At 47.3% G+C, this 24,466-nt stretch overlaps 1 protein-coding gene, 1 long non-coding RNA gene and 1 pseudogene across 8 annotated transcripts in view; 2 read left to right on the plus strand and 1 right to left on the minus strand.

Moving 5' to 3' along the window:
• Nucleotides 1-10,303, plus strand: part of DDC (dopa decarboxylase) — a 99,253-nt gene extending 88,950 nt beyond the window's left edge. For all 6 annotated transcript variants that reach the window (XM_088833099.1, XM_088833092.1, XM_088833112.1 and 3 more), the window contains 2 exons: nucleotides 5,585-5,792; nucleotides 9,743-10,303. In XM_088833099.1, the coding sequence (XP_088689225.1) occupies nucleotides 5,585-5,792; nucleotides 9,743-9,756 (222 nt within the window). In that variant the 3' untranslated portion in view covers nucleotides 9,757-10,303. The remainder of the gene's footprint in view (nucleotides 1-5,584; nucleotides 5,793-9,742) is intronic.
• Nucleotides 5,824-9,135, plus strand: LOC148778280 (gamma-aminobutyric acid receptor-associated protein pseudogene; annotated as a pseudogene).
• A 2,317-nt stretch (nucleotides 10,304-12,620) lies between the features above and the next one.
• On the minus strand, nucleotides 12,621-24,430 carry LOC129552195 (uncharacterized). 2 transcript variants are annotated; one of them, XR_016036611.1, is made up of 3 exons: nucleotides 24,300-24,430; nucleotides 16,926-16,984; nucleotides 12,621-13,141 (listed from the first exon to the last, which is right to left on the minus strand). It is a non-coding gene; the product is annotated as an uncharacterized LOC129552195 (long non-coding RNA). The 2 variants fall into 2 exon arrangements; XR_016036612.1 differs by lacking the exon at nucleotides 12,621-13,141 and adding an exon at nucleotides 15,006-16,248.
• Between the last annotated feature and the right edge of the window lie 36 nt (nucleotides 24,431-24,466).

The raw sequence follows: 24,466 nt of genomic DNA on the forward strand, positions 1-24,466 counted from the left end.
CCTGAGGACAGGAAGGAGACCATCACACAAATACCTGAGCTCAGGAGGGAGAGCATCACACAGACACTTGAGTTCAGGAGGGAGACCATCACACAGACAACTGAGCTCAGGAGGAGAACATCACACAGACACCTGAGTTCAGGAGGGAGTGCAGCAGAGACACCTGAGCTCAGGAGGGAGAGCATCACACAGACACCTGAGCTCAGGAGGGAGAGCATCACACAGACACCTGAGCTTAGGAGCAAGAGCATCACACAGACACCTGAGTTCAGAGGAGAGCATCACACAGACACCTGAGTTCAGAAGGAGAGCATCACACAGACACCTGAACATAGGAGGAGAGCATCATACAGACACCTGAGCTCAGGAGGGAGAGCATCACACAGATACCTGAGCACAGGAAGGAGAGCATCACACAGTCACCTGAGCACAGAAGGGATAGTATCAGACACATGTGAGATCAGGAGGAGAGCACCACACAGACACCTGACCACAGGAGGGAGAGCATCACACAGTCACTTGAGCACAGGAGGGAGAGCATAAGACACACCTGCGCTCAGGAGGAGAGCATCACACAGACACCTGAGCACAGGAGGGAGAGCATCAGAGACACCTGACTCAGGAGGACAGCAGTACACAGACACCTGAGCACAGGAGGGAAAGCATCACACAGACACGTGAGCTCAGGAGGGAGAGCATCAGAGACACCTGACTCAGGAGGACAGCAGCTCACAGACACCTGAGCACAGGAGGGAAAGCATCACACAGACACCTGAGCTCAGGAGGGAGAACATTACACAGACACCTGAATGCAGGTGGGAGAGCATCACACAGTCACTTGAGCACAGGAGGGATAGCATAAGACACACCTGAGCTCAGGAGGAGAGCATCACAGAGACACCTGAGCTCAGGAGGGAGCGCATCAGAGACACCTGACTCATGAGGAGAGCAGCACACAGACACCTGAGCTCAGGAGGGAGAACATCAGAGACACCTGAGCACCTGAGAGAAAGCATCACACAGACATCTGAGCACAGGAGGAGAGCATCACAGAGACACCTGAGCACAGGAGGGAGAGCATCACACAGTCACCTGAGCACAGGAGGGATAGTATCAGACACACCTGAGCTCAGGAGGAGAGCATCACACAGACACCTGAGCACAGGAGGGAGAGCATCACACAGTCACCTGAGCACAGGAGGGATAGTATCAGACACACCTGAGCTCAGGAGGAGAGCATCACACAGACACCTGAGCACAGGAGGGAGAGCATCAGAGACACCTGACTCAGGAGGACAGCAGCTCACAGACACCTGAGCACAGGAGGGAAAGCATCACACAGACACATGAGCTCAGGACGGAGAACATTACACAGACACCTGAATGCAGGTGGGAGAGCATCACACAGTCACTTGAGCACAGGAGGGATAGCATAAGACACACCTGAGCTCAGGAGGAGAGCATCACAGAGACACCTGAGCTCAGGAGGGAGAGCATCAGAGACACCTGAGCACCTGAGAGAAAGCATCACACAGACATCTGAGCACAGGAGGAGAGCATCACACAGACACCTGAGCTTCAGAGGAGAGCATCACACAGATACCTGAGCACAGGAGGGAGAGCATCGGAGACACCTGAGCTCAGGACGAGAGCATCACACAGATACCTGAGCACAGGAGGGAGAGCATCGGAGACACCTGAGCTCAGGACGAGAGCATCACACAGACACCTGAGCTCAGGAGAGAGAGCATCTCACAGACACCTGAGCACAGGAGGGAGAGAATCACACAGACACCTGAGCTCAGAGGGAGAGCATCACACAGACACCTGAACACAGGAGGGAGAGCCTCACACAGACACCTGAGCCTAGAAGGAGAGCATCACACAGACACCTGAGCACAGGAGGGAGAACATCACACAGACACCTGCGCTTCAGAGGAGAGCATCACACAGACACCTGAGCACAGGAGGGAGAACATCACACATACTCCTGACCACAGGAGGGAGAGCATCACACAGACACCTGTGCTCAGGTGGAGAGCATCACACAGACACCTGAGCACAGGAGGGAGAACATCACACATACTCCTGACCACAGGAGGGAGAGCATCACTCAGACACCTGTGCTCAGGTGGAGAGCATCACACAGACACCTGAGCACAGGAGGGAGAGCATCACACAGATACGTGAGCTAGTAGGGAGAGCATCACACAGATCCCTGAGCTCAAGTTGGAGAGCGTCACACAGACACCTGAGCACTAGAGGGAGAACATCAGAGACACCTGAGAACAGGAAGGAGCACATCACATAGAAACCTGAGCACAGGAGTGAGCACATCACAGAGACAATTGAGCACAGGAGGGAGAGCATCACACAGATACCTGAGCACAGGAGCGAGCATATCACAGAGACTCCTGAGCACAGGAGGGAGAGCATCATATAGACCCCTGAGCTGAGGAACGATAGCATCACACAGACACCTGAACTCAGAGGGGAGAGCATCACACAGACACCTGAGCACAGGAGGGAGAGCATCTCACAGACAACTGAGCACAGGAGGGAGAGCATCATACAGACACCTGAGCTCAGGAGGGACAGCATTACACAGACACCTGAACTCAGGGTGGAAAGCTTCACACAGACACCTGAGTTCAGGAGGGAGTGCATCTCAGAGACACCTGAGCACAGAAGGGACATCATCACATAGTCAACTGCGCTCAGGAATGAGAGCATCACACAGACACCTGAGCACAGGAGGGAGAGCATCATACGGACACCTGAGCACAGTAGGGAGAGCACACACAGACACCTGAGCACAGGAGGGGAGCATCACACAGACACCTGAGCTCAGGAAGGAGAGCATTATACGGACACCTGAGCTCAGGAGGGAGAGCATCACACAGACACCTGAGCACAGGAGGGTTCGCATCAGAAACACCTGAGTACAGGAAGGAACGCATCACACAGACACCTGAGTACTTGTGGGAGAGCGTCACACAGATACCTGAGCACAGGAGTGGAGCATCAGTGACACCTGAGCAGAGGAGTGGGAACATCTCACAGACCCAGGAGTGTGATCATCAGAACCAGCTGAGTACAGGAGGGAACGCATCATGGAGACAGCTCAGCACAGGAGGTAGTGCATCACAAACAGCTGAGAACAGGAGGGCAGAGGTCAGCACTGGGGCCAGGATGAGGGCCCCACACTGTGTGCTGATGGGGCCATTTAGTCCGCCCTGCTGTTCACACCAATATGGTGTGATTTATTTGCCATCAAGCACTTGTTTTTGTTTTTTCTGCAATTATTCTTGAAGGATTTTGATTTTTTAGTTTTTAGCAGTTTTATTGAGGTATATCCTGATAGCATTCTCTCTGTCCATATCAACTTTCATTTCACTGATGTCTCTCCTATCTGTGGGGTGCACGTCCATGCCCACTGTCTAGCTTGAGAACATCTTCATTCTCCCCCACAGAAGCTCCGGCCCCATCCCTAGGGCCTCGGGTCTACCTTTTGTCTCTTTGGTTCTGTCTGCTCCAGACATTCATGTTAACGGGATCATCACTCTGCTGGCTTCTGTGACTGGCTTCTTTCAATGAGCATCGTGTTGTCAAACTCAAGACTTCTATTTTCTCCTCCCCATTTACTTGGCAAACCTTCCTGCATGTCCCTTCCTGCCCTGGAAGCGTCGGGACTTCTCAGAAAGCAAACCGTTTCTTCTGTTAACTGTGTTGTTTCTATTCCATGAATCCAGTTTCTCCCTGAGGAAGCTGCTGGCCAGGCATTATCACTCGTGTTTCTGCCTCCGTGTCTTCTGTCTTGTTGTGTTTTTCTTTGCCCTGTTGCCGTCTGCTCTGGATGTCAAGACTCTGCTGTTGCTACTGTTGTTGCACCTCAGACTGTATTCTGTCTTTGCCTCTGTTTAGTAGAAAACAAGCCTTGTCCGATCCATTTGAAAATGGCGAGCAAAGCTTTCCTGAGTTGCTTGCTTTCATTTCCTGCGTTTGGCACTTTCAGGCATTTGCTCTTCCATTGCGTCTTCCTGAAGTTCCATCCTTTCAAACCACCTTCTCACCCACATCCTGGAGCGAACCGGCCCTAGCTGGATCTGGTGCGCAGCAGCAGTTCCTAGGAGGCCTGGGACCCACACGCTGTCCACGGGCCACTGGTCAGAGCCTCACGTCAGACTCTGCAGAGACATGAGGCTTGGGTCCCGCCTCCGGCCGACCAGGACTTTTCTCTTCCTTCTGTCCTCCCTGCTCTCAGGATGGAGCAAGAACAGTACAGGCCACTGCGGGTCACGTGACCCAGGACGCTGGCCCCACTCCAGGCCCTCTACCGCAGCCATGAGGCGTGTGGGGGTGGAACCCCTGCCTGGGGACAGAACGAAGACTGAGAGGTGGGCGGGGACGAGAAGGGTAACCAGACTGACCAGACGGGAGGGGCGTGGCTCCCAGCCTGTGTGACACACGCCCTCCGTCGGGTCCTCTCGGTGTGGGGCGCGGGCCCCCGGCCTCCCTGTCCAAGGCTGGTGGCTGCCCCCCTCCAGAGGGGACCCCTGATGGCCCTCTGCTCCTCACTTCGAGGACGGTTTTCCCAGATTCTATCTAGAAGCTATCACGCTCCATTGTCTACACAGCAATTGGCTGCATTAGGAGTTCTGTTCCGAGGATGCATTGGTCAAGTTTAGTCTGTATGTAGGGTTAGTGAAATTAGCCTAGGCACCCAACTAACACAATCAGCTATAGAGTACTGTACTGTAATAGGTTTCTAATACTTTTCACACAAATATTACATGAAAAAATAAACAAAAAATAGAGAAAACATTTTTAATCTTATAGTACAGTACCTTGACTATCACAGTAGAACCAGGTATAGCACCACTGCTTTTATGCTTGCTTCCAGACTTCCTGGGCATGAAATAAAGATACCTCCCTACTGCTCTCTGATCCCCTGGAGAAGGGAAAGGCTACCCACTCTAGTATTCTGGCCTGGAGAATTCCATGGGCTGTATAGTCCATGGGGTCGCAGAGAGTTGGGCACGAGTGCGCGCCTTTCACTTCCCTCGCCTCCTGCTCTCTGCCTGCGACTGTGCAGTGAAGGGCCCGGGAGCTCGGCTTGCAGAGCCTGCAGGTGCATGGCCGGTGCAGCAGACAGGTTAGCGTGGCTGGGCGTGTGAACGCACCCTCCCGTCACTGACAGTTCACAGCTTCAAGACTTACTGCACTGTCAGATTTCTTTGGTGTGTCTCCATTCCCTGGTGCCTTTATAGAGTTCTGCTGTCTAACTCAGCAGCTTACAGGTAACATGTCTAGGAACCTTCATTTTTCCTTTGTAAACCCAGATCACAGAAGGTTCGTTTTCTTACAGTGCCCTGGAACATGAGGAAATTGTTGTGCAGGGGAGGCAGCCCTCTCTCAGGCCCACATCACGATTACTTAGTTGACTTTTTATGGCTGCAAATGCAAGGCCTGTGGTGAGGTGGCTCTCCCGCTGACCTGGGGCTGCATCACCCAACACCCACCTCGCTTTGTGATGCACGTTCGAGCCTCCAAAGATCTGAGTGCTGCCTTTCTCAATCTGCAGGGTTCCAACAAACTGAACGAAGCTCTTCTGGAAAGCATAAACAGTGCCAAAAAAATCCACTTGGTCCCTTGTTCCCTGAGAGACCGGTTCGTGCTGCGCTTTGCCATCTGCTCTCGCACGGTGGAGCTGGCCCACGTGCAGCGGGCCTGGGAGCACATCCAGGAGATGGCGGCCACGGTGTTAGCAGCACAGGGGGAGGACAAGGCAGGTAAGCCACCCTGTGGGCCGAATCCCCCCAGCCTGAAAAGAGGGAGGTAGAACCAGCCCTGTCTGATCTGCAGAAGTGGAGGGAACAGACCACACAGGGAGTCTTTAGAAACTTCGATACATTTCCACTTTGTGATACTTTGGCCACCTCATGCGACGAGTTGACTCACTGGAAAAGACTCTGATGCTGGGAAAGGTTGGGGGCAGGAGGAGAAGGGGACGACAGAGAATGAGATGGCTGGATGGCATCACCGACTCTGTGGACATGAGTTTGTGTGAACTCCGGGAGTTGGTGATGGACAGGGAGGCCTGGCGTGTTGTGATTCATGGGGTCGCGGAGAGTCGGACATTCTGAGCACCTGAACTGAACTGAACTGAACTGAACTCTTATTTGAGACTCTCAGTCATGCATCTCTGTAACATCCCCTCGGCTTTCTTCAGTGTTCTCCCAACTGACAATCACAGCAACTTATAAACTGGCAAATGGCAGATAAATGAAAATGGGTGAAAACACTCAAAACGGAATGTGACCTGACTGCTGGCTTGCTGTCAGGAAGAACCACGCTTGTGTCGCTTTAGAGAAAGAAAATTTTAAACTATTGTGCATCAGTTATAGAAACCCTGAAGACAGCAGCCACGTGACTTGTAAGAAAAGCATCTGCACAAACACAGCATTAACAACAAGTTGGATAAATGTCTGTTGAACTGCAAGGGTCTTCAGAGCCTTGGCATTATTTTATGAATGTCATTCCACTGGAGTTTTTCCACCACCTTGATTTCTTTCTTTTTCCTTTTGCCCCACTTGGGGGAGGTGGGTGATAGGAGCTTCTGCTGTTCTTTCTTTTTTATATTAAACAAGTAAGAGATTTATATCTTTCTAAAAAGAGTTTAAAGAAAGGCAATCAAGGGGCAAGAGTGGAGTTTCAAGAATCATCAGGGCCGCCGCCGCCGCCCCGCCCCGCCCCGTCCCGGCCCCCCCGGGTTCCCTCAGCCCAGCCCGGTCCAGCCCGGTTCCCGGGAGGATGACGTTCGTGTATAAAGAGGAGCATCCGTTCAAGAAGCGCCACTCTGAGGGCGAAAAGATCCAATAGAAATACCTGGACCAGGTCCCAGTGATAGTAGAAAAGCCTCCCAAAGCTCGGATAGGAGACCTGGACAAAAAGAAATACCTGGTGCCTTCTGATCTTACAGTTCTACTTCTTAATCCAGAAGCGAATTCATCTCCAGGCAGAGGATGCCTTGTTTTTTTTCATCAACAACGTCACTCCACCCACCAGTGCCACGATGGGTCAGCTGTACCAGGAACACCATGAAGAAGACTTCTTTCTATACATTGCCTACAGTGATGAAAGTGTCTACGGTCTGTGAAGCTGCTGCCCCTAAGGTGGGGGGTCCCATTCTACAAAGAGAGAGGTGGCCCCCCTTCCTTGACCTACTCCTCCTTGAGGTTCAAACACCACCTCCCTTCTTTAGGACCTGCACTTCCTAATGTTCGAGACTCTCCTCCAGACCCTCTTAACACAGGGTTAATGGGGGAGATGGCCTCTTATGCCTCCCCTTTCTTTACCCTTTCCCATTCCACTTTAGACTTCTTGATTGCCAGTCTGTCACATCTGGTGATGTTTTGGCTTCTGTTCCCTTTCTAACTGCCCAAGGGGCTCAGAGCCCCAACAATCCTTTCTTTTCACCACCTTCTTTTTGGGGGGTAGATGGAAGGGACTGAAATTGTGGGGGAAGGTAGGAGGCACATCAATAAAGAGGAAACCACTACCACCAAAATAAAAAAAAGAATCATCAGGATCCCAGGATCCTTCCTTCTTGCTTCCCTGCTATTTTTAGTATCAACATAGAACATCTGTCTCATGACCCAAAATGGTTGTTCATGCTACAGCCATTGCATCCTCATTCCAACTTGTCTTTCTTTCTTTTTCTGCTTTATGCCCATCTGTCATCATCCATGGGGGATGCAAAACCTAAATGGGTGATGGAATTAGTTTGCTGAGTGCATCCAACTTGATCTTTTGGGCTCTTAATTTTAACTATGAGTACCTGAGATATTAATACTATAGCGCAGTGGTCCTCAGCCTCTAGGATCTAATGCCTGATGATCTGAGGAGGAGCTAATATAATAATTATACAAATATGGTGGACAATAAATGAAGTACTTGAATCATCCTGAAACCATCCCCCCAGAAATGGCTGGTGGAAAAATTGTCCTCGACGAAACCACTCCCCAGAGCTGAGAAGGTTGGGGACTGCTGTGTAGTGCTCAAAAAAATCAGAAGTTAAATATTGCATTTAATTTATGTGAGAGTTCCATCCCAGGCTTCTGGCCCATGAGACTCTTTCAGGGCATGTCCTGAAATATCAGGTCCTTTTCCTGGCTTGGCAAACCCCTTTCCTAAAGGTCTGCTGCTCATAAGCTGAGGGATCACCCTTCAGGAAGCAATACCCCAGTTAAAGCTTGAGCATCTCAGGAAGGTGTTGGGAAGAGGCCTATAGTTCCAGATTATTCCACTGCTCCACAATAAGCATCTCTGTGTGTGGTGGGTGTGTGTGTGTATTTGAGGGGAATAAGATAAATTCAAAACAAAACCACACAGGCAAACACTCTAGAGGAGCATTTCTGTGACTCTATGTTTGTGTGCCTTATCATGTCTTATTCCCCTATGCCTGGAACAACACAGGAGACTGAAGCTCAGAAAACTCATCTGAAACAGAGGCAGGTCTCTGATAGAAGGAACAGTTACTCTGGAGTTATTATGCACGTGTGCGTGCTTTGTTTCAGTTGTGTCCGACTCTGTGCGACCCTAAGGACTGTAGCCCGCCAGGCTCCTCTGTCGATGGGATTCTCCAGGCAAGAACACTGGAGCGGGTAGCTACGCCCTCCTCCAGGGGCCCTTCCCTCCAGGGATCCAACCCGGTCTCATGTCTCTCGCATAGGCAGGCGGAATCCTCACCACTAGAGCCGCCGGGGAAGCCCGTGTGGGGTCGTTATTTGTTGTTCGGCCACTAAATCACGTCGGGCTCTGTGACCCCCTGGACCGCAGCACCCCAGGCTTCCCTGTCCTTTACTATACTTGCCATCAATTCCAAAGGTAACAGAAAGGAAAAATTTTAAAAATGGAGGATACAATAGTAAATCACAATGCATGCATGTTTTAGTCAGATTAATTAGAGAGATGAAAATCTTAACACCTTGGTTTTACTTGTGCTATGTTAACGTGCTCAGTCGTGTCTGACTTTTTGTGATCCCCATGGACTGCAGTGGATCATGTTCCTCTGTCCATGGGATATTCCAGGCAAGAATACTGGAGTGGGTTGCAATGCCCTCCTTCAGGGAATCTTCCCAACCCAGGGATCAATCCTCTGTCTCCTGCACTGGCAGGCAGGTTCTTTACCACTGAGTCATGGGGGAAGCCCCTTGTGCTTACGTAAGTTTATATCAAATGCAATGGTCACGGTTCTGAAGGAAAGAAGGAACTACCCTATTTTATATAAGGTAGGAAATGGGGCCAAGATTCTAGCTGACATTAATAAAATGTATCACAGAGAAGGGGCTTCCCAGGTGACTCAGTGGTAAAAAATCTGCTTGTCAGTGCAGGAGACACAGGAGACACGGGTTCAATCCCTGAGTCAGGAAGATCCCTTGGAGAAGGAAATGGCAACCCACTCCAGTATTCTTGCCCAGGAAATCCAATGGACAGGGAAACCTGGTGAGCTACAGTCCATGGGGTTGCAAAAGAGTCAGACATAACTTTGCAACAAAACAACAACAATCATGCAGAAGCCAGATGGGCAATAAAAGCTCATTTCCTCCGGTTCAAACTCTTTCCTATTTCACAGATGGAGAAAGTATATTCCTTCTCTGTGTTCCAGGCAGGAGTATACAAAATTCTTTCACATTTTTAAAACATAGCCTTATGTTCCTATTCTTTTTTTCCCCTGTAGAGATAAAAAATTGAAATTATCTGAAGACTGGGATGAGAGGAAAGTATGTATCAGCTCAGCTCCTTGGAACCCAGCCTGTATGTGGCACATGCTTCTTCTCCAGTTCAGTGGCTCAGTCATGTGACTCTTTGTGACCCCATGGACTGCAGCACGCCAGGCTTCACTGTCCATCACCAACTCCCAGAGTTTACTCAAACTCATGTCCATCAAGCCAGTGATGCCATCCAACCATCTCATCCTGTCACCCCTTTTCCTCCCGCCTTCAATCTTTCCCCAGAGTTATCCAGAAAGAATTCCATGATTGCACCTTTTCAGCCACTCATCAATGAGGAAATATTATTTGCTACAAGTTAACCTCAGTGAATATAGCTTTTATTCATTATTTGGCTGTGACTTCTGTTGATTAAAAAATCATATGTTTCTATGCCTTTGAAGTTGTCAGTGGGGTAAAGCCTTATTGAAATATTTTCCAGGGTGATCCGTGATTATGGGATTTATACCTGTGGTATTTAAATTGTTCTGTCATGTGGCTTAATGCTTAATAAACAATGTGAAGTGTTATGCGTATTGTGTCTGGTGAGCATCCTGTTCTATACCGTAGAAAATCGATTGTTATAACGTGGACTTATCCTTTCAAAACAGCTAAAGACATGATTTTAAGTGACATTCCCTTAGTCAACAAGCATTTAGGGAGTGCCTAGTATATGTCTGATGGGCTTCCCTGGTGGTGCTGGTGGTAAAGAGCCTGTCTGCCAATGCAGGAGAGGCAGGTTTGATCCGCTGGGTTGGAAGGATTCCCTGGAGGAGGGCGTGGCAACCCACTCCAGTATTCTTGCCTGGAGAATCCCCTGGGCAGAGGAGCCTGGCGGGCTATGGTCCATAGCGTCTGAAAGAGTCGGACACGACTAAAGCGACTTAGCACATATGCATGCAGTGTATGTCAGCCACTATTCTAGATATAAGAGCAACATATGAGCTTTATGTTGAAATGACTTCAACTTCTAAAGAAACATCAGTAAGTTTAGAATCAGGACACAGCCAGAGACCAAATTCTGCTGGTGTGGTGAGAAAGACTTCTGGGGCCTTGGTCTCCTCATCTGGTTAGTTCACCTGCCCTGTGGTGTCGTGACTAATAAACGCCTGAAGATTCTCTTTACACATAAATATCAGGAAGATGCAGTTTTTGTCCAAATAACTCATCTTTATTTGAAACTATTTTTGTTCATAGAAACACATATGTTTTAATCCCAAGACTAGTCTTTATTCTTTGGAGACTATAGAATTGTCAAAAACACTCTCAGGATGGGACCTTGAATTATTATTAGGGCTATTTGAATTTTAAAGATCTCTGTGATCTACGTGCAGGTAGTTGAATTATCTGTGTTTCTGAAATCTGGAGATAGGTCAGATGCCATGTAGTCCCCATCTCATTTGCTCAGGTCATTTGTTTCCTGCCCATCAGTGGACAAACCTGGCCTCCATCACAGCGTGGGGATGTGGGATGGGCCACGGGGCCCCACTGATGCCACCAATTTAGGAGCTGCAGAGAGTGGTGATCTGAGCTTAGATCCCAGTGTGGAGGCCGAGATGCCTGCCTTGTACAGTGAGGTTGTCGGCCCCAAGTGTGCTCTGGCGTTAAGATTGCTGCAGGGCCCCCTACTTGGGGCCTGAGGCACCAACCCTCAGCCTTTGGGAGTGGCTCCACCCAGCCGATCCACAAATGGGCTTAGGAAAGATGACTCAGATTTGTGTTTGAGGCAGAAGACAGGGCAGCAGGTGACAGCAGAGATGATGCTGGGTGATATGGACAGACAGGGAGCAGGAAGTTGGTGGGTTGAATGAAGAGCTCCCAGTGACCGGGGGATCTCTGAGTCGGGGAATCTCAGACCTCAGCTGGAATGTAGACCCAGGAGAGACTGCAGCTTGCCCACTTCTGGCTCATTTTTAGCTAACTCGTGGCAGTTCCCCCTACCCCTGACCTCTGTAGCCATCTCCACAGTGCAGTGATCAAACCCGGAATTACCCAGCCTAGGAATAGAAGGACATACTTCCTCCAGTTTAGTTAACACACAGCCTCATGGCATGTTCTCTGTGTTGTCAATATTTTAATATTAACTTATTTAATACTTATTTTAAAGTTATCAACTATTATTCCCATTTTTTACAGATGAGAAAGAGGTCTAGTGACTTTTCTGCGTGAGGTCTGGAACATGGCAGTCTGGAATTCACAGTTTCTTAGCCATTCAATTCCAAGTGTGCTGTCTCTTCCCCAGATAAGCCATTTCTCAGGATAACTGGCAGTGAGGAGCTTTCACTCCCTTCTGGGAAAAGCCCATCTTCGCCTCCCAGGGTAGAATCTTGGACCCTGACCCTAACCAGACAATCCCTAAATAGCCCAACATGGGGAAGTTTCTGAAGTTCTGCACTGTGCAGACCAACCCATCTGTGCAGCATCTTCATAACCAATCCAGTGTCATGATGCAGTGCACAGACCACCGCTGGCCCTGGAACCAGCTAGCATCTCCTGATAACAGGCACCTCCAATTAGCGCTGGGAAAACCCCAGATCCATCTGGACACACCTAACATCTTGATCCCAAGAAATCTGTTTTTTCTTATGACACTTCTGACCACAAATGAAAGGGTTTTCCTTCCTGGAACCAAAAACATGGACTGTTTTCCAACAGCAGTTTCCCACCTGTCTGACAGCACCTGCCTGGGGTTAGCATCCAATCCCACCTGTTAAGGGCTCAGTCCCTCAAATACCCTCACCTCACTACCAGCCTGGGCCTCCTGTCCTCCTGCCTGATTTGCTATATATTGGGGGTCCCCGTCACTCCCATCTCAAGATCCACTCTTGGCCAGAACAGTTTACAGAACTCAGGAAGTTACTTTATTTGCATCTACAAGTTTAACATGAAGGATACAACTCAGGAACAACCAGATGGAAGAGAGACCTAGGGTGGGCAGGGGGAGGGAGTGGGGGCTTCCACCCCCACCCCGACTCCCTGGAGGGCATGGCTCTCCAAGCAGCCTGATGTGCTCAGTCAGGCAGTCAGGTCAGCTGCTCAGTCACATCCAACTCCTTGCGACCCCATTGACTGCAGCACGCCAGGCTTCCCTGTCCATCTCCAACTCCCAGAGCTTGCTGAAACTCATGTCCAGCAAGTCAGGGATGCCATCACCAATGTTAAAGTGCTCCAAACCCTACTGATTAGGAGTTTTCGTGGAGATTCCAGTAGAGCCCTGGTTGATTAAATCACTGGCCATTGTGATTAACCCAGGTCTCCGGTCCCCCTGCCCCACTGGAGGCGGGATGGGATGGTGCTGAATGTCCCCACCTTCTCACTACGGTGACCACTTCCATCTTTACTCTGTGGACCTGCCAAGTGCAGCCTCCCTAGAACAAAAGAGATTTCTGTTACCCACAGAATCCAGAGGATTTAGGAGCTCTGTGTCATGAGCCAGGGACATAGACCTAATATATAACTCTTATTATATCAGACCTAAGATACCTTCTGGAATCATACACCTCCTCCCTAAAAGGCAGAAAGCAGCCAAATTTCCTGACAACAGAGAATCTCATTCTTGCTGACTCCATGCCTGACACAGGAGGAATTTGTAGAAAAGCCACGATTTTAAAAAAAGAAGCAGGAATATTACTCAGCTCTATAAAAGAATGAAATAATGACATTTGCAACAATATAAATGGACCTAAAAGTGATCATACTAAGTGAAGTAAGTCAGAAAGAGAAAGATAAGTATCATATGATATCACTTACATGTGGAATTCAAAAAGATGATACAGGTGAACTTATTTACAAGACAGAAACAGCTTCAGACACAGAAAACAAACTTACGGTTGACAAATGGGAAAGGAAGGGAGAGGGATAAGCTGGGAGTTTGGGATTAAAATATACACACTCTTCATTCCAATCCCAAAGAAAGGCAATGCCAAAGAATGCTCAAACTACCGCACAATTGCACTCATCTCACACGCTAGTAAAGTCATGCTCAAAATTCTCCAAGCCAGGCTTCAGCAGTATGTAAACCGTGAACTCCCAGATGTTCAAGCAGGTTTTAGAAAAGGCAGAGGCACCAGAGATCAAATTGCCAACATCCGCTGGATCATGGAGAAAGCAAGAGAGTTTCAGAAAAACATCTATTTCTGCTTCATTGACTATGCCAAAGCCTTTGACTGTGTGGATCACAATAAACTGAGGAAAATTCTGAAAGAGATGGGAGTCCCAGACCATCTGACCTGCCTCTTGAGAAACCTGTATGCAGGTCAGGAAGCAACAGTTAGAACCGGTCATGGAACAACAGACTGGTTCCAAATAGGAAAAGGAGTGCGTCAAGGTTGTATATTGTCACCTTGCTTATTTAACTTATATGCAGAGTACATCATGAGGAACGCTGGGTTGGAAGAAGCACAAGCTGGAATCAAGATTGCTGGGAGAAATATCAATAACCTCAGATATGCAGATGACACTACCCTTATGGCAGAAAGTGAAGAGGAACTCAAAAGCCTCTTGATGAAAGTGAAAGAGGAGAGTGAAAATGTTGGCTTGAAGCTCAACATTCAGAAAACAAAGATCATGGCATCTGGTCCCATCACTTCATGGGAAATAGATGGAAAAACAGTGGAAACAGTGTCAGACTTTGTTTTTTTGGGCTCCAAAATCACTGCAGATGCTGATTGCAGCCATGAAATTAAAAGACGCTTGCTCCTTGGAAGGAAAGATATGACCAACCTTGATAGTATATTAAAAAGCAGAGACATTACTTTGCCAACCAAGGTCCGTCTAGTCAAGGCAATGGTTTTTCCCGTGGTCATGTATGGATGTGAGAGTTGGACTGTGAAGAAAGCTGATCGCCGAAGAATCGATGCTTTTGAACTGTGGTGTTGGAGAAGACTCTTGAGAGTCCCTTATACTGCAAGGAGATCCAACCAGTCCATTCTAAAGGAGATCAATCCTGGATGTTCATTGGAGGGACTGATGCTAAAGCTGAAACTCCAATACTTCGGCCACCTCATGAGACGAGTTGACTCACTGGAAAAGACTGTGATGCTGGGAAAGGTTGGGGGCGGGAGGAGAAGGGGACGACGGAGAATGAGATGGCTGGATGGCATCACCGACTCTGTGGACATGAGTTTGAGTGTACTCCGGGAGTTGGTGATGGACAGGGAGGCCTGGCGTGCTGTGATTCATGGGGTCGCGGAGAGTCGGACACGACTGAGCGACTGAACTGAACTGACTATATATAAAATAGATAAACATAAAGGCCTATTACATAGCATGTGTGCACGAGGTCAGTAGCTCATTTGTGTCCAACTCTTTGTGACCCCATGGACTGTAGCCCACCAGGCTGCTCTGTCCATGGAATTCTCCAAGCAAGAAAACTAGAGTGGGAAGCCATTCGTTTCTCCAGGGGATCTTCCCAACCCAGGGATCAAACCCAAGTCTCCCACATTACAGGAGGATTCTTTACCACTGTGACATCCAGGAAGCCCATTTTATAGCACAGGGAACCATAATAATCTTCATGGGGAAAGAATCTGGAAAAGAATCTGCACATCAGAATCACATTGTTGAATATCTGAAACGAACACAACATTGTAAATCAACTATCTGTGTGCTCATGCTATTGCGTCTGACTCTTTGTGACCCTTTGGACAGTAGCCTGTCAGGCTCCTCTGTCCATGGAATTTTCTAAGCATGAATACTAGAGTGAGTTGCTTCAATAGAAAATAAAAATTAAATTAAAAAATAATAAATTGAAAACAAAGGAGAGGTGGGCTGATTATCCCAAGGAAACAGAAGGAGGAAGACCCCAGAGGAAGCAGGTTCCAACCACCCATGGACTTCACACCTATGCCCCTTAACCTGAGAGCTCAGGTTAGCAACAAATATTGCTGGTCTTTTATTCAGAAGGCCTGTATTTGAGGAAAGAATGGAGCTTGCCTAGTGGCTTTTTGATCTAAGGATTGTTTCATTGCTTTTCTCAATCATGGAAATCTCCAAATATATAAGAACATGTTTTGCTTCCTTTTAAACCGCATTTGATATCGGTACTTATTTCTTCGGTTTTCCTGTGTCACCTGCCATCACCTACACTTGTCATAAATAGCAGAAAAACTAAGAAAGTACCGTGAGAGTAAGTTGCTTGGATGAATTGGAAAAATTTGGAACTATTATTTTGGAGAAAGTTGAGTGTGATTCCACAGGTAGAGATGCAAAATGGACGGTTGAGGAAGGCAGAAAGGAGGAAGAAAAGAAAAATGGATTCATACAGAGAAGACCCCATGACATATACAGAAGACTATACATATACACCCATATACAGAAGACTCCAAAAATGTCCAGAATGTTGAGGTCAAATCCAGACCTGCCATTGGTAAGAGATGGTGCTATCTCTGTAACCGAACGGGACCCTATGAGGCCTTCCCAGAACAGATCCGACACGTGTCTTCTGCCTGCCTTTTGTCTGTAGAAAAACTTTAGTCTAAGAATGAATACAGAAAGGAAAACAGTCAAAAAAGAGAAAATGATAATAGGTTAGCCAAAAAGCAAAGTCAAGGACTTTAGTTCCTCCTCAAGTGCTATAGCTAATACTCTGAGCCTTGTCCTTTGAGCTGCTTTGCAGAGGCTGAGACCCCCACCAGGTGAGAGAAGTTAACCGTATGCTGCTTACAAGCACATGGAACGCGGACCAGAGGGAACCAGAAGTTGAGGACGCTGACTCCTAACTACCTCACCACCAGCCCACCAGAAGAATGTCCACCAGCTGATCACGCCCTGTCCTTGAACACTGCACGACTCCTCACTACCCCGTCCAGGGCAGGACACACAGTTTTGAGGGCATTAGCCTCCCATGGTCCCCTTTGCCTGGCAAAACAATAAACCTATTCTTTTCTGCTTTGCCCCAAACTCTGACTCCGCATTTCTATTCAGCGTGGGTGAACACAGGACAGTTTCAGCGCTGTCCCCAGGCATTAGATAGGAGCTGAGTCACATGAGGGGTATTAAAATGGAAGACTATTTTACTGGGAATGACACAGAGAGGCCTTACTTGGTGCCTGTCTTCAGACGTTGCCCTCACTCTGACACGGAGCGTCTTTGTGCCTCAAACAGCAAGTGGCACAGAGGGAGGGTGATTTTCAACGTGAAAAGTCAACTTACCAGTAAACAGAACGTGACTTCTCACAGGGCAGTAAATTCTCCACCTTGGTGGCTGCTGGCTGGAGACGGGAAAATCAACAGTTGAGAAATGGTGGGGGAAACAGTTCCAAGAGACTGAAAACTACAGTACATGACCTTTAATCTCTCTTCTGTATCTGAGATTCCAACAATCTATGAAAATAAGAGAATCTGGCTAAATTACAAAGTAGAAACACCACCAACAGCATGGGTTTTTTTCTGTGAGAAGCTCTAATTTGTGCAACCCATGTCCAGCAAAGGACTTGCCTGGCCATAACCACGCCTAGCACTCGGGCAGTGTTTCCTGGGGTCAGCTCTGTCCTCGATGCCCTTCAGAGGTCAGCTCCATTTGCGCCCCCACCCCACCCCCCACAGTCCTTGGAGGAAGATCATGAGTAGTGGGGTCAGAATCTGAACCCTGCCTCCACCACCTAGCACCTGCCCCTCCGGCATAAGAATACCGTGTGTTAGCTTCCTAGGGCTGCTGAAAAGAAAAGAGATTTACTCTCTCAGAGTTCTGGAGGCCAGGATCCAGAAGTGGAGAGCTAGCCAGGCCACACTGCCTCCAAAGCCCCAGGGAGGATCCTTCCTTGTCTGTTCCAGCCCCTGGCTGCCCAGGTGCTCTCTGGCTGCGGCGGCATACCTCCTACTTCTGCCTCACCTCCAGCTGGTTGTCTTCTCTCTCTGTCTCTTTCCTTCCTCTCTATAAAAGCATCGGTTACACTGGATTAGGGTCCATCTCAATCCTGTATGACCTCAGGTTAACTCAATTACATCTGCAAAGACCTTATTTCCATATAAGGTGACATTCACTGATACTGGATGTATGATTTTTTTGGGGGGGATACAATTCAACTCACAGCCATAGATGGAGAAGCTGTATACAGTTAGCAAAAACAAGACCAGGAGCTGACTGTGGCTCAGATCATGAACTCCTTATTGCCAAATTCACAACATACAGTATTAAACTGGAAGCACCAGAGGTATGAACTCATGTTGGCAGTAGATTCAGGAGGAAAACAATAGAAGTGGGTCGTTCCTTTCCTGTTCTGTCCACGCATTTCAGGGGAGGCCAGTCTCCCCACTCACCAGCTCCGTTCCTGTCGTTGATGCCAGGGAGCCTGTCAGAGCCTCACGGTTCATCCAGGGAGCTAGGGAAACCTGTTCCTAAAATTGCACCTATCATTCACTCCAGGTCCACACACCCTTTACTTCTCTGATGGAGGCAGGAACCCATCCCTCCATCCTCGATTTTCACTCTGCCTTCTTCCTTCATGCTGAGTTAAGGAGGTGAAAGGTGGGAACTTGGTCAGAGTCCAGCCACAATCAGGAATCCCACCCAGAAGGAACTGACTCTTGTTCTATCTGCTTCCACATCCCTTCCATGGCATCCATGTCCCTGGACCTTACAAACACACCACTTTTAAAATTAAAGTGACTCTCCTGGCAGACGAAGATGCACATTATTTGAGGCCATATTCTCCCTCTGCTTAAAAACAAATGAGATTACTGAAGTGTGCATTGGCATTTGTTGGAGATCATGTTTATAATATTCATGAATATGGAAATGAGAGTCCAGCTCTTAGAATCCCCCACACCAAGAACTTGAAATCTGTTCTCTGTAAATGAAAACTTCTTCCCTTGCAGGTTTAAAAATTTTTACTAAGCAGAAAAAACAACAACAAAAAACAGTGTATGGCCTCAGAAGGAAAGTGGAAGACCTGCCCAACTCAAGAACTGCTGCTGCTGCTGCTAAGTCACTTCAGTCATGTCCGACTCTGTGCAACCCCACAGATGGCAGCCCACTAGGCTCCACGGTCCCTGGGATTCTCCAGGCAAGAACACTGGAGTGGGTTGCCATCTCCTTCTCCAATGCATGAAAATGAAAAGTGAAAGTGAAGTTGCTCAGTCGTGTCCGACTCTTCACGACCCCATGGTCTGCAGCCTACCAGGCTCCTCCATCCATGGGATTTTCCAGGCAAGGGTACTGGAGTGGGGTGCCATCGCCTTCTCCGAGCTCAAGCACTACACTCTTACAAATTATGCTAAAGTATTAGGACAGTATTCTAAAATATCCCATTTGTAATAGAAAAGGTCTTGCTACAGATTAGGGCTTGAATCCCCCAAATATAATCTAGAAGTAGCAATAAATATAATACAGCATCACAGCTTCTGCTGAATGTCTGCAATGTGCCAGCTTCTGCTTTGACAATTTAAGTATTAGAGCGCATATTAACCATAACTCTTACAATAACATCTTAGGTTAGAGATGCTTATTCTTGTTTTATAGATGAGGGGGAGGCTGAAATTCAGACAGGGCATGGAACTGAGTTAGATTTTTGGCAACTATGCAGGAAGAAAAAACTGCTGGGTTGGGAAATGTTTTTCTGTCAAATGTGCAAAAGTGAAGTGGCAATGCTAGGGTCGCTTGGAGAAATTTTAATATGTGAACAACGGGCTTCCCGGGTCGCCTGCCAATGCAGGAGGCGCAAGAGACACAAGCTCAGCCCTGGCCTGGAAGACCCCCGGAGGAGGGCATGGCAATCCACTCCAGTGCTCTGCTTGGGAAATGCCATGGACGGAGGAACCTGGCAGGCTACAAGCCATAAGGTCGCAAAGATCAGATACGACGGAAGTGACTTAGCACACACTCACGCACACGAACAATACTCTTAGGAGGCTAAGATGGTGGTTTATAAATACAAATTCTCCAAAATGCTATCACTAAAACTTTGGTGACGAAAATCGCTAAAAATTGCTATTACCCAAATAAGTACTATGGATATGATTTCTAAATATACAAGTAGAAAAACAGCTAGTAAACAAAGCTAGTAAGCTGGTTTTGAGGTAATGTTTTTCATTTTCATTTTATTCTGGGTAATTATAATAATTAGTAAATTATTTAGTATATTATGAAGAATTAGGATAAAAAGTCCTTTTGTTACTTGCCAAGAGAACGCACTGATCATAGCAAACACCCTCTTCCAACAACACAAGAGAAGACGCTACACATGGACATCACCAGATGGACAACACCGAAATCAGATTGATTATATTCTTTGCAGCCATAGATGGAGAAGCTGTATACAGTTAGCAAAAACAAGACCAGGAGCTGACTGTGGCTCAGATCATGAACTCCTTATTGCCAAATTCAGACTGAAATTGAAGAAAGTAGGGAAAACCACTAGACCATTCAGATATGACCTAAATCAAATCCCTTATGATTATACAGTGGAAGTAAGAAATAGATTTAAGGGTCTAGATCTGATAGATAGAGTGCCTGATGAACTCTGGACGGAGGTTCGTGACATTGTACAGGAGACAGGGACCAAGACCATCCCCATGGAAAAGAAATGCAAAAGAGCAAAATGGCTGTCTGAGGAGGCCTTACAAATAGCTGTGAAAAGAAGAGAAGCGAAAAGTAAAGGAGAAAAGGAAAGATATAAGCATCTGAATGCAGAGTTCCAAAGAATAGCAAGGAGAGATAAGAAAGCCTTCCTCAGCGATAAATGCAAAGAAATAGAGGAAAACAACAGAATAGGAAAAACAAGAGATCTTTTCAAGAAAATTAGAGATATCAAGGGAATATTTCATGCAAAGATGGGCTCGATAAAGGACAGAAATGGTATGGACCTAACAGAAGCAGAAGATATTAAGAAGAGGTGGCAAGAATACACAGAACTGTACAAAAAAGATCTTCAAGACCAAGATAATCACGATGGCGTGATCACTCACCTGGAACCAGACATCTTGGAATGTGAAGTCAACTGGGCCTTAGAGAACATCACGATGAACATAGCTAGTGGAGGTGATGGAATTCCAATTGAGCTATTTCAAATCCTGAAAGATGATGCTGTGAAAGTGCTGCACTCAATATGTCAGCAAATTTGGAAAACTCAGCAGTGGCCACAGGACTGGAAAAGGTCAGTCTTCATTCCAATCCCAAAGAAAGAGAATGCCAAAGAATGCTCAAACTACCGCACAATTGCACTCATCTCACACGCTAGTAAAGTCATGCTCAAAATTCTCCAAGCTAGGCTTCAGCAATATGTGAATCGTGAACTTCCAGATGTTCAAGCAGGTTTTAGAAAAGGCAGAGGCACCAGAGATCAAATTGCCAACATCCGCTGGATCATGGAGAAAGCAAGAGAGTTCCAGAAAAACATCTATTTCTGCTTCATTGACTATGCCAAAGCCTTTGACTGTGTGGATCACAATAAACTGTGGAACATTCTGAAAGAGATGGGAATACCAGATCACCTGACCTGCCTCTTGAGAAACCTGTATGCAGGTCAGGAAGCAACAGTTAGAACTGGACATGGAACAACAGACTGATTCCAAATAGGAAAAGGAGTACGTCAAGGTTGTATATTGTCACCCTGCTTATTTAACTTATATGCAGAGTACATCATGAGGAACGCTGGACTGGAAGAAGCACAAGCTGGAATCAAGATTGCCAGGAGAAATATCAATAACCTCAGATATGCAGATGACACCACCCTTATGGCAGAAAGTGAAGAGGAACTCAAAGGCCTCTTGATGAAAGTGAAAGAGGAGAGTGAAAAGGTTGGCTTGAAGCTCAACATTCAGAAAACGAAGATCATGGCATCTGGTCCCATCACTTCTTGGGAAATAGATGGGGAAACAGTGGAAACCGTGTCAGACTTTATTTTTTTGGGCTCCAAAATCACTGCAGATGCTGATTGCAGCCATGAAATTAAAAGACGCTTACTCCTTGGAAGGAAAGTTATGACCAGCCTAGATAGCATATTGAAAAGCAGAGACATTACTTTGCCAACCAAGGTCTGTCTAGTCAAGGCTATGGTTTTTCCCGTGGTCATGTATGGATGTGAGAGTTGGACTGTGAAGAAAGCTGATCGCCGAAGAATTGATGCTTTTGAACTGTGGTGCTGGAGAAGACTCTTGAGAGTCCCTCTTACTGCAAAGAGATCCAGCCAGTCCATTCTAGAGGAGATCAATCCTGGGTGTTCATTGGAAGGACTTATGCTAAAGCTGAAACTCCAATACTTTAGCCACCTCATGCGACGAGTTGACTCACTGGAAGACTCTGATGCTGGGAGCGATTGGGGGTAGGAGGAGACGGGGACGACAGAGAATGAGATGGCTGGATGGCATCACCGACTCGATGGACATGAGTTTGAGTGAACTCCGGGAGTTGGTGATGGACAGGGAGGACTGGTGTGCTGTGGTTCATGGGGTCGCGGAGAGTCGGACACGACTGAGCGACTGAACTGAACTGAACTGAATCCAAGAGATGAATTGTGAGCTACCCTTTTCCCTTGTTTATTTTTAAAAGGTGTTGTCCAATCATTCCCTTTTATTTTATGCCCACTTTTAAAAATTTTTAAAAGAAAGTCCTAAAAGAAGTGTTCCATCTCACACTTCTTTATGTTTTGCATTTCAATTTCATGTGCTGTTTGTTGCTCTGAGAACTGGACAGTCATTTTTTCCACCCCTGGTGCCAGGCACTCACTTTCTGGAGAAGCAGTACCCACAGGACCAGGCAGGAGAGGAGGAGGCACTGTGGCTTTCCAAGGAGTGTCTCCTCTTTTCTCTCAGAGAGAAGTACTCAGGAGGGCAGGTTCTTCCCTAGTCTGGCCCCTTCTTGCTTTAAACCAGAATATGTGAGCAGGTTCCTTGGGCTGTAGGCATGCCTTTAGGACACTGAGGGTAGGATGAGAAGGATGGCAGGATGAGAAGGTGGGAAGATGGTCCTTTGTAACCCCCTCAGGTCACGCCATCAGACTCCACACTTCCCAGGTGACTCATGACATGAACTATTAAGTTGTTGCAAAACTGTGGTTTTTGCTTCACTGAACTCTGCCATTTGATACTGGAATACATTCTTAAATGTGGTTATGTTATACATCATTTTAATGCTCATTTCTTGCGTCATGTTTTTTGCTAATGAATTATTACTTGCTTACTTTATATGTATTTTAGACTATGGAAACGATGCTAGACAAAAAACAAATTCGAGCGATTTTATTATTTGAGTTCAAAATGGGTCATAAAGCAGCAGAGACGACTGGCAACACTGACAACACATTTGGCCCAGGAACTGCTAACAAACGTACGGTGCAGTGGTGGTTCAAGAAGTTTTGCCAAGGAGACGAGAGCCTCGAAGATGAGGGACATAGTGGCCTGCCATCAGAAATCGACAACGACCGACTGAGAGCCATCAGAGAAGCTGATCAGAGGCTGACAACGACCGATTGAGAGCCATCAGAGAAGCTGATCAGAGGCTGACAACGACAAACTGAGAGCATCATCGAAGCCGATCCTCTTACAGCTGTATGAGGAGGTGCCCAAGAACTCAACGTCAACCATTCTACAGTCACTTGGCATTTGAAGCAAGTTGGAAAGGTAAAAAAGTTTGGTAAGTGGGTACCTCATGAGCTGACTGCAAATCAAAAAAAATTGTTTTGAAATGTCATCTTCTCATTCTATTCAACAACAATGGACCATTTTTCAATCAGATTGTGATGTGCGATGAAAACTGGATTTTATATGACAACCAGCTCAGAGGCTGGACCTAGAAAAATCTCCATAGCACTTCCAAAAGCCAAACTTGCACCAAAAACGGGGTCATTGTCACTGTTTGGTGGTCTGCTTCCCAACTGAGCCACTACAGCTTCCTGAATCTCAGCGAAAACATCACATCTCTGAGAAGTATGTTCAGCGAATCAATGAGATGCACCCAGCAATGCCGCAGCCAACATTGGTCAACAGAAAGGCCCCAATTCTTCTCCACAACAACGTCCTACTGCAACCAACACTTCAAAAGTTAAACAAGGTGGGCTATGAAGTTTTGCCTCATCCACCATATTCACCTGACCTCTCCCCAATCAAATACCACTTCTTCAAGCATCTCAACAACTTTTTGCAGGGGAAATGCTTCCACATGCAGCAGGACACAGAAAATGCTTTCCAAGAGTCTGTTGAATCCTAAGTACAGATTTTTATGCTACGGGAATAAACAAAATTTATTTCTTGTTGGCAAGAACATGTTGATTGTAATGGTTTCTATTTTGATTAATCACGATACGTTTGAACCTAGTTATAATGATTTAAAATTCAAGGTCTGAAACCATAATTACTTTTGCATCAACCTAATACCCAGAGATGGCTGTGAAGGGTATTCCGTTCCTTGTCCTGTGCCAGGACAGTCCCTTCCCAGTCTTCCAGGAGCAAGTCCTCCAGGGCTCACGGAAGAAAAGGACGCGCTGGCTGAGTGACGGGGGGATCTGAGATGCGGATTCTGACTCCCAGATTGAGTCTAAAAATCTGTGAGAGGGAGGCCCATTCCCAAGGGAAGCAACCAAACCAACTCACCTGTGGAGCTGGTCAGAGCTTGGTAACCAAGACACGGGGGCGGGGCCGGGGCGGGGCCGGGAGCTCAGACCCCGCCCCCGGAAGCCTACAGCGCTTCCCCGCCCGCGCGCTCAAGGTCTCAGACACACGCACGCCGGCAAGCACGCACGCACGCACGCACGGCGGGG

This window comes from Moschus berezovskii, chromosome 3 (assembly GCF_049115385.1).
Source record: "Moschus berezovskii isolate FMDL1 chromosome 3, NW_MosBer_1.0, whole genome shotgun sequence".
Classification (NCBI taxonomy): domain Eukaryota; kingdom Metazoa; phylum Chordata; class Mammalia; order Artiodactyla; family Moschidae; genus Moschus; species Moschus berezovskii.